We start from the raw sequence: 10736 nt of genomic DNA, 5'->3' as shown, positions 1-10736 counted from the left end.
CAAATCACAATAGCTAACAATTTAAAATATTTTTAGAATCATATAAAAATTTCAATAACTTCTGAAATTTCATAATATATGACATAAGAAGAGGGAATAACCAATATATTTATAAAAAGAAATGACATATAAAATGAAATGGACAGAGTATTAGTTTTTGAAAATGGAAAAGGACAAAACACATATGAAATTAAAAGACATATAAAAAAAAATTGGTTTAACTCTCAAACATAAAAAGTAACATATGTTATTAAAAACTTTAATAAAAAGTACTATAATTTACAATAAATAATAACTTAAAATATCTACAAGACAACCAAAAAAAGATTAATTTTTGTACTGCTTGTCTCACATAAATTAGGATTGGGATGATTTTAAAATTTTAATTTTGGTTATACATTATAAAATAGCCGAAAAATTGAATGATATAATTTTTTTAAAAATAACCGAATGAATCGTCCTATCGATAACTCTAATGTTACTTCTACTCTGTTTATTTTTACTTAAATTTAGAAAGATATGTTTCATTTCTACCCTTAATCTTATCGGTACATTTATTTGCTATTTGAAATTGAAATTCAAAAGACAAATGACAAATAAGTTTTTATATTAGCTCACTTATGAGCAAAATATATTATAACAATCTTTACTAATTTTATAACAATACATAAACTATACTCTCTCCGTCCCATATTAGATGGGCACTTCCAACTTTACACGGTGATTAAAAAATTATTAATACATTGGAAGACTTCACCATTTTACCCTTTGTTTATATCAATGCACATTGAAATGAGTTACAAAAAATACACATACAATATAGGAATGGTCATATTAATTGTAGGGTAAAATGAAAAAAAATTAATTAATTCTATCCCAATTTAATAAGTGCTCAAATAATATGAAAAAAAAAAATTTAGTAAGATTTTTATCTAATATGGGATGGAGAGAGTAACAATATAACTTTATTAATGTTGGGCCCGGGCAGCGCCCGGGCTTTCTTTACTAGTACATATATACACACCAATATATCTCTTTTTAAGTAATTAACATATTTCATATGTTTGATTAAATTCCATTTAATATTTTTATATAGTAAATTTTGTATTTTATTTACGTTTACATATTATTATTTTATTTATTATTTTGCAAAATTAGAAAACAAGAAGAAGGTAACAACAATATTTTTGTAAGATTAGAAGAAAAAAAATATCAATTAAAGATTTCAATCCTTCAAAAAATGTATTTGATTGAAAATTTGAATATGAACATTTTAATTTAATAAAAATAAAAATTTAATTTAGTTTTTTTGTAATAGATGTTTAAACTAGCTACTCTCTATAAAATAATCTTAATATTAAAAGTACATTAATATTTGTCATTAATCGTAATTTGACTCTCAAAAGCACTTTTAAAAAGAGATTAGGCAAGCACAATTTGCTTATAAAAAACACTTTTCAAATGAATTAGACAAACACAAATTGTTTTTTTTTTTCAAAAGCATTTTCCTGAAACACTATTTTAAAAAGGTGTTTTTGAAAATAAACAATTTTTAGTTGTAATGTCAAACATGTTCTAAATACTCAATTACCTCTCAAAAATATTTTTGCATTTTCTGTATCATAATTGTAGAGAATATTTGATACATAAATATTTTTATACAACGCATACTATTTTTAATTCACCAAATCAAACAATGTATAATAAATAACTCAAGTATAACTAATACAAATATTACTAATGTAAGCATTATTAATACGTTTTATTAGCATTATTTTTCAATCCATGTATAACTACTATATTAGTGTAAAATATTCTATATCATTAGATGAATTAGATAATTATCGCCAAATTTATATGATTAAGATTTAGAAAAATATTAAAATTATAATTTTAATTGTATTCTAACAAAATTAGTTCTGCTATTTAAATCAAAATCTAACTTTTTCATGTTTCTTTCCCAACAAAATCTTTAGACCAATGAAACAATTCTTTACGCCTCAAATGCCTCAAATAATATTAAACTTGCAAGATAAAGACCATGAAACAGGTAGTTGCAGTTTTAACTACAAGACTAGAAATAGCTAAATCAAACTTTTTTACATAAAATAAACAAAATAACTTATTTTGAAATAGATAGTTGAAGCTGCTCAACTATGCCTTTCTTATATAAGAGCATACAAATAATTCCAATTTATTTTCGCAATCAAAATAAAAGGAGACGATAATGTGTAGGACACGTGAGCTATCAAACTACAAAACAAAAACACGTTTTCGTATCATTAAGTTTTGTAGAAGACCTTTTGATTTATTCTAATTAGGTTCTTTAGTTTTTTTATTTGTAAAATGATAAGCGTCTGATAAATCTTGACACAACTCGGCCTGGTTAGTGACTTGGGGGTATTGGACATGTTAAGTTGAAATTGAAGATATTAAAATGGATTGAAATAGAAATCAGATTGGATTATAACCTGCTCGAATTTACTTTGAGTTCAAATGAGCTAAAAATCATGTTGGCTCATGAGTAGCCTAATTAAACCCGCTTAATCTCAATAATTTTAACATATTGCTATTCAACTTTTATGACCACATTTTATATTTCAACTCAAGAAAAAAAAGTTACAAATGAATATATAAAATAGATTGTAATTCATACCTTTATTATGGGAACATACTACACTAATGAAAATAAAGAGTTTTAAAACGGGTTGAAATTTGAGCTCAGTTGAAAATTCTTTTAATATGGGTTAAGACTTGAATGAGTTGAAATTTACCAAATCCAAATTATCTCGTGCTTAACCCATAAATTTCTAGACCCAATTTCGTCAAAATTGATTTCTCCAAAAGCCATATTCAACTCTTTTAACTAGGTTTGATCATAAATTTTTAAGTATTTTTGAATATTATTTTTTGATGAAGTTTTATTGTTCTATAGATTTTAGGAAAACTATATATTTTTTTCAATAAACTTGATTTATAATCATAAGTTTTAAAAATTATTAAATTTATCTATAAGTTTATATTATTATTTTGTTGATGAATTCCATTAAAAAATAACCTTATTATAACATAACGAATAACAATCAACAAAAATAATAATATTGACAAAAAACATTCGAATAATGGCATACTCAATTGAAAGATAAATTAATATTGTCCCAAAATTACATACTTTTTCTTTTATGTGCGTGGTTCACACTACACACCACCAAGATCTTTTCTATAACCGTAGCTGCTCTCTCACAGTTTCATCTCAGAGTTTTACTCTCACAAGACGACGACACCATTTTCGATCTGATTAGTCTTTGTCTCTTTCCATCTACAACAAGACACGCACACACTCATCTATTCCCTGTCTCTATCTCTTATCAAAAAATAATCATACTAGTATATGAGTCGGTGGACCTCAATATCTGCTTTTACACTGCTCGATTTCGCACAACTAACTTTCCCTATTTCTCATTCACACTTCTGATTTCGAGACTTCTGCCATTGATTTTACAGGTATATGCTCTTTACTCAGCTCTTCAAACGGTCTATTGGGGTTATCGGAGTGTTTTTTTTAATAAAACCCCTTTAAGTATTGAATTGACCCATATCAAAGAAATTGATGTTTATCGCTTTTAATAGTTGATTAGAGTTTCAAGAGTTAGTCTTTAACTGTGATTTTTCGACTATGGGCACCCTAAATCTGTGAAAGAAGTGATTTTGGAGAGTATTCATGACCTAGTATTTCTTGTTTTTGGTGTTTTGCGAAAGCTTGGGGGTATTTCATATTGTTGATTTTTCTTAATGCAGTGGTTTGTGTAAGGATTTAAGTGAGTGACCTCCTATTGGTTAATGATCTGAGGAAGAGTTTTTTTGAATGGCAATGGTTAGTAAAACCAAAACTATGCTGGAGGGTCTGGTTAAAGAGGGGTCGTTTAAATGGTTGACCAAAACCCCGAGTTCATTTGATGAAGATTTAGATGAGATGGGGTCTTCATCCACTGGCAAGAGTTGGTTGCCAGAGCTATCTCCTGCTGCAAATGTAGTAATCCGAAAATGCTCAAAGTAAGTTTCTGATTCTTTCTTGTCTTTCAGACTTCTGCAGTTTTAGGTGAATATAATATGCCAAATATCAAACAGGACTTCCATTTTGTTTAACTGAGATGTTGCATTTAGATACAATGTAGTAATTGTTAACAATATTGATTGCTTCTAGTGGATTCAGCGAGTGAGCTGATGGATGCATTTAGCTGGAACAAAAGCATTGAGTTGGTTGCCAAGTTCTAATTTAGATTGCATAATATGAATAACCAAAATCTGATTCTATGCAGAATCTTTGGTATTCCCATGAGTCAACTTCAAGAAAACTTTGAGGCTGAGGCTTCTGAATCCATAAAACATAAATCTCAGTATGCAAGGAACTTCTTGGAATACTGTTGCTTCAGGGCTCTTGCCTTGTCTATACAAGTAAATGGTTACCTAGGCGACAAACAGTTTCGACGCCTTACATTTGACATGATGGTTGCATGGGAGTTTCCAGCAGCTTCAAGTCAGCCTTTTGCAAGTGTATGAATTGCTTTCCCATGTGTTCCTTAATTCTACAGAATGATTATAGTTTGTTGAACACCACTGAACCTTCCTTGGTTGTGTGGACTAATCATGAAATCCTTGACTAGTCCATTAGTCACGTATTGCTTGTTGTCGTGTGTCTTCTGGGTTATTAACTGACTTTCCATTTAATTGTAGATGGATGAAGATGTCACTGCTGGTCTTGAGGCCTTTTCCCGTATTGCTTCAGCAGTTCCTTTAATTTCCAATGCGATAGTTACTGATAGTATTTTCGGTGTGCTTACGTCATCAACAGGAGGTCGACTTCTATTCTCAGTCTATGACAAGTACCTGACCTGTTTGGAAAGGTACTACCAACTTCGGTATTTTATTACTTGCAAATTCTTGAGTTCCATGCTTTTCGAGTTTTATTCATCTTTATGCCTTTGCTGCTTCAGTATGTGGTTCATCATCCAACTAACTTATCAGATCATAGGTTCTAGTGATAGATTTTCATTTCTAACCTGGGTAATGTAATCGAGGTAAGTAACACAAACATTTATATTTCTACCAACACATGACATAGGCACTCGAGTTATTTAAGGGATCACAAAATGCTGTTTAGCTCTGTTATTATATATCCACATGCTTTAGGTACTATATAAACTGGTTCATGTTGCCAATTTCTGAGCATACTGCATGTTACCCTTGGTGGTATGCTGTTAACAGCTAATGGATCTGGTATATTATAGAGTGCTTGGAGGCTGAGTTGAAAAGGTTCCTCACATTGAATAGAAGAACTGACACAATTCCCCCCACCCCCTCCCCCCTCCCCCCTACCTACAGGTCCTACACACACAAAAAAAAAGTGAATGCGTGCCCCTCTATTTGTGCTCCTTCTACTTTGTTTTTTTGGGGAATGCTTAAATTATAGATTATAGGCTTCTTTTATTATTATTTATATCTTACCTAAGTTCAAGTTGAGAGAGGAGTGCTAAGTTTAAGTGTGTTTTGGTCGGGAAGAGTATCCTATAAGCCTATGTGTGCTTGCATAGGGTTGTCCTGTAGTTTCTTTATTGTCGGGTAATGTTTTCATAGTGGTGAGATTGTTGTGGCCTTTTTAGTTACTGGTAGAATAGGAATAGGTTTATACAATCCTATTAGAATAGGAATAGGAATAGAAATAGAAATAGGAACACTAAATTGTATCCTAATTAGTAAAGGATTGTATTGTAGTGTCTATAAATAGGGTCTCAATGTAATAATGTAAACAACACAACAATTCAATAATATTCTTCTCCTATATTTCTCACACTTTGAAGTGAAGTGAAGTGATGTGATTCATAATGCATATCTTTTCTTTACTGTTTCATTACAGTGTCTTATGAGCAGCCCATTCATAATCATTGGTTGAGAATGTTGCTTGTTTGGGAACTTTTTCAGGGCAATTAAAAAATTTAAGAACCAGTCTGAGTCATCCCATCTGTCTGCTTTACGTACAGCAAGAGGGGAGAAAATTCTGGAGCTGGACGGGACTGTGACAACCCAGCCGGTGCTTGAACATGTGGGAATTTCCGCATGGCCTGGTATGTTTTTGTGGGTAGTAATGGGTTTAATTGCTTGAAATTCTCATCTCCAGAGATGAAAGGGATGATATCACTTGGAATTTGAGCGGATTACGTGTATCTATTAGCCTATTTGATATATTTTGTGTCCATGTATTTGTGATTTTCAGGTCGGCTAACTTTGACGGATCATGCTCTCTACTTTGAGGCACATCGTGTTGTGTCTTATGACAAGCCAAAGTTATATGATCTGTCAGATGATCTGAACCAGATTGTTAGACCTGAACTAACTGGACCATGGGGCACAAGACTCTTTGATAAAGCAGTCTCCTACAAATCAGTTTCCTTGTAAGGCATGACACATGATGACTCCTGTGTGGGTCATACTTCTCTGCAGAATTTTGTGTATTTCTTCTACCCTATAAGATTATTTTCTAGTTCAAGCGGCCTTCAAATTTGTTATTGGTCTTTGGAAAATGTTGTAGGTCAGAACCTGTTATAATGGAATTTCCTGAGCTTAAAGGACATACACGCCGTGACTATTGGTTAGCCATTATTCGGGAAGTTCTACATGTGCATCAGTTCATTCTTAAATTCCAGATTACTGGAATTGAGCGTGATGAGGCACTTCTAAAAGCTATATTTGGCATATTGCGAGTACAAGCCCTGAAAGATATGAGCTCTAAACATTCACTTTGCTATGAGGATCTTCTTATGTTCAATGTATGTGATCAGCTTCCCGGAGGAGACCTTATACTAGAAACAATTGCAAATAGGTCAACTGTGAGGGCACTGGAGCGGACAAACTCTACCAAACCTAAAAACAGAATGTACTCAATTTCAGCTTCAGCCTTGGCTTCCAACCTGGGGTTAGTTTTTGGGACAAGTTCTCATGTTCCTAATGAGCCAGGAATTGTTGTGGGTGAAATTTCTGTGGGGGAGATGACTCCCTTGGAAAAAGCAGTTAAGGAATCCAGAAGCAACTATAGAAAGGTGGTGCAAGCACAAGCTACGGTTGATGGAGTGAAAGTTGATGGTCTTGACACCAATTTGGCAGTGATGAAGGTAATTATAACTACTGCGGCTTCAAACTAGACAGTGAGGTGAAAGAATATAAACTGAATTATTTTGCCATTTTATTGAGGAAATCGGGAGTGGGTCTTTAAGAACTTTTATGAAGCTGCCTTGATATTTACGTAGCATAATTTTTTGAACAGAACCGTTGGAGTATCTCTTTACAACAGATTTTCGTTTTGAGCTGTATCTTTAAATTGAGTTACCTCACATGCTAATCCTTTGAAATTCGTTGACATGCAGGAGTTGCTCTCTCCTATGATGCAACTTGGGAATTGGATTCTTCTTCTGGCTTACTGGGAAGACCCTTTGAAGTCCATGATTTTCTGTCTGGTTTTCTCATTCATTATTATCAGGTAGTTAGCTGATCTTATCTGTGTAATGAGTCCAATTAAATTCTTTAGTTATTCAGTCTTTTGAAGTCCTAAGAAACACCTTGGTTCTCAAAATTCATTGCTCTGTTCCCTTAATTTGTGGCATTTCCAACTAAAAGCTGATCTGATAGTCTTTGTTGATCTGCCTTTTGGTGTTATGCTGTGTTTCCTTGTACACTCCCTCGCATGGATGGAATCTCTTGAAAATGTGGTGGTTGAAAAATATTCACTGATGTCCTCCTCTTTCTTTCTCTTTTTGTTGGTTGCAGGGGATGGCTGTGCTATGCCTTTGCACTATTGCTAACTTTTTTTGCTGTCTTTTTGGTAATAACTCGCTGCTTAAGTCAAGGCAAGACAGTTGATGAACTAAAAGTAATGGTTCCGCCTTCAATGAATGCCATGGAGCAACTTTTGGCTGTTCAAAATGTAATATCTCAAGCTGAAGAACTAATCCAGGATGGAAACATCGTTCTTCTCAAATTTCGCGCTTTACTTTTGTCCATCTTCCCACAGGTTTGTGCAAATTTTACTTGTTTTTAATTAGGAAAGTTGTTTAGTAATTAGTGGTTCCTAACTGTCATGAATGAACAAGTCTTGTGGTTACTGCACCCTACTCTTTTTTTATCTGAAAACTTTGGTTTGCCACTGAGGCTGAACCAGGATGACACAATGGAACATTCCTAGATGTTTCTTTCACATACTCGTGATAGGAGTTTGAAACAAAATGTCTTTGCTTGACTGTGACTAACGGTTGTTGCATTGTTATTTGGATGTAGATAATATGAATTGTGAACCTATATCTTGTTCCTGTCATTTCAGGCCACCGAGAAGTTAGTGGGTGTTTTTTTGGTCTCGGCACTAGTTCTGGCATTCTTACCTTTGAAATACATGATCCTTATGACTTTCCTGGAACTCTTCACAAGATATTCACCTATTCGGAAAGCAAGCACAGAAAAATGGTCTAGAAGACTAAGGGAATGGTGGTTCAGTATCCCTGCAGCTCCTGTAGTTCTTGAAAAAGCCAAAGAAGACAAAAAGAAGAGATGATGAAGATCTTTGTACATAATCAAAGATTTATCAGCGAAGCAATATCCTAGTATGTCCTGTGGTTGTAAATTTGTATTATATGAGAGAAGATAAAGATGTAACGTCATTGGCCTTGGTGAGGTCTCCATTAACGTTTGTTTTTAGTGTTGTATCACTGTCTCTGGGTATTGGAAACTTATTATGTGTTGTATCCTATTAATCATGGGTTATAAGATCGGATTTCTTATCAACACTTTTATTTTAAATCATCTAGAGAAAAAATTGGCTGAGTTAACTTGAGATTCTCGTCATCTTAACCTTTGATGGTCTTATTGTTCTCAGAGAAATTTCAATTGCAAAATCATATTCACAGCCATATAAAGAGTGTAGAACATCTTATCTGATGTAATCCCACATGTGGGGCTTGAGCAGGATGGTGTGGGTAGATTTACCTTTATTGATCGAGATATTTGAAAGATTCTCAGCTAAAATAAAGCATTTATATGAGTGTACGAGAAATGGAATTTACTTGTGCCCTGCGAGTCACGGGCCAAGACTCTAGTCGGACTTTAAAGCATTTATATGTGAGTGTACAAGAAATGAAATTACTTATGTCCTGAATTGTGAGTCACGAGCCAAGACTCCAACAGGACTCGAAGCTCCAACGAATGTCATTTTCGGTAAGTGTGCGACAACCACCACTTTTCCTTTCATAATGTTCTCATTAAGTTGCTCCTCATTATATCGATATATCAACAATAAAAATTGTCTAGTTGCAAAGAAGGAAAGATATATTATTAACTCCATAAAACAAAAGCAAGTAAAGATGATTAAATGAATACTGAATTCCCCTCAAATCAAAACGGGAATATCAAACATTTATTATACTTCAAATTAAAAAAATAGTCCTAAAACAAAATTTTCAAAAATCTATTTGAAGAAGAAAGAATCGGTATAATTACAGAGCGGTTCATAAGAAGCTGAATACAAGAAATCCAAGTCAGTATCTTCATTTTCATTTTCATCAATAGTGTGAGGCAGATCAAAAATGGCTCGTTCCTGAGGAATGCAGTAAGGTGATGATGAATTAATCCCGATATCATTGTTGTTTGTATCTTGATTAGTGTTAGGCAGATCAAAAATGGTAGCTGATGAGGAATTAATCCTGGCATCGCAACTGTTGTTGTTGTCATGATAATTAGTATTTGGGTCAGAATTATGACTAGAAAGACCAGTGAGTTTTTGGACTAATGCCCTAAAATCATAGGGATTGGTATGAATTATTTTGGGGGAATGAGTATAAATTATAACGGGATGATGCCGCTGCTGCTGCTGGTTTAGGAATGAGGATGAAGGGGATTTCTTGATGTAACAAGAGTCCTTGTTCATCTTCAATGGAGATGTTGGAGGCTTCATGCTAATTGTAGTTAACAATTGCTGCTGAGGTATTTACACTAAATTTACTATAGTTAAATGATTTAATAACATCATAATAATATATTATCATTATTATTATTATTATAACTAGAGTTAAATATTTATGGACAAATATATATCACGTATTTTTAGAGTTGATGTGGGTAAATTTTTAGCTAGATTATATGTGAGAATAGAATGGAAGATTTGTTAGGAAGATGGTGTGAGAGTGTCAAATGCAGCTGATTTGTAGGGAAAATGAGGTTAATATTAGTTTAGGCAAAGGAGACGTTCATACTCTCCTAGGACTTTTTGCCTTGTATAGTAAAATTCATATTTTTTTTAAAAAAAAAACTAGTATAAGTTATTTAACACCCAGGGTGTGTTTGGTATGAGAAAATATTTTTCAATTTTCTCATGTTTGGTTGGGCTAAATGTTTTCCAAATCAACTCATTTTCCTAAAATTTAAGGAAAATTATTTCCCTTCTAAACTTAAGGAAAACATTTTCCAAAACTCTCTCCCAACTTCAAATTACAATTATTTTTTTGTTGAAAAAATCAATTTATTTTGTCCCTACCCTCAAACCACCACCCCCTCCCAAAAAAAATAAAAATTTAAAGCTTGTTTTTAAATTCAATTTTTTACCCCACCCTCACCCCTACCCCCACTCCCTCCCAAAAAATATTAAAAATTGTTTTTAAAAGATATTTCTAATTTCTAATTTTTATTTTTCTACCCCCCAC

The 10736-nt window shown here is 32.8% G+C and overlaps 2 protein-coding genes across 2 annotated transcripts; one reads left to right on the top strand and one right to left on the bottom strand.

The window, feature by feature from the left end:
- The first annotated feature begins 3203 nt into the window (after positions 1 to 3203).
- LOC125860121 (uncharacterized) lies at positions 3204 to 8826 on the top strand. The gene is made up of 10 exons (XM_049540020.1): positions 3204 to 3504; positions 3799 to 4053; positions 4320 to 4554; positions 4735 to 4904; positions 5980 to 6122; positions 6272 to 6449; positions 6587 to 7166; positions 7419 to 7531; positions 7819 to 8062; positions 8369 to 8826. The coding sequence occupies exons 2-10, from the start codon at positions 3866 to 3868 to the stop codon at positions 8594 to 8596; spliced, it is 2079 nt and encodes a 692-aa protein (XP_049395977.1). The 5' UTR covers positions 3204 to 3504; positions 3799 to 3865; the 3' UTR covers positions 8597 to 8826.
- A 679-nt stretch (positions 8827 to 9505) lies between these two features.
- LOC125857740 (VQ motif-containing protein 20) lies at positions 9506 to 9991 on the bottom strand. The gene has a single exon (XM_049537367.1). The coding sequence runs from the start codon at positions 9989 to 9991 to the stop codon at positions 9506 to 9508; it is 486 nt and encodes a 161-aa protein (XP_049393324.1).
- Between the last annotated feature and the right edge of the window lie 745 nt (positions 9992 to 10736).

The sequence above is a fragment of the Solanum stenotomum genome, chromosome 3 (assembly GCF_019186545.1).
Source record: "Solanum stenotomum isolate F172 chromosome 3, ASM1918654v1, whole genome shotgun sequence".
Lineage (NCBI taxonomy): Eukaryota > Viridiplantae > Streptophyta > Magnoliopsida > Solanales > Solanaceae > Solanum > Solanum stenotomum.
The sequence above is the reverse complement of the archived record's forward strand: the minus strand, read 5'-3'. Positions and strand labels throughout refer to the sequence as shown.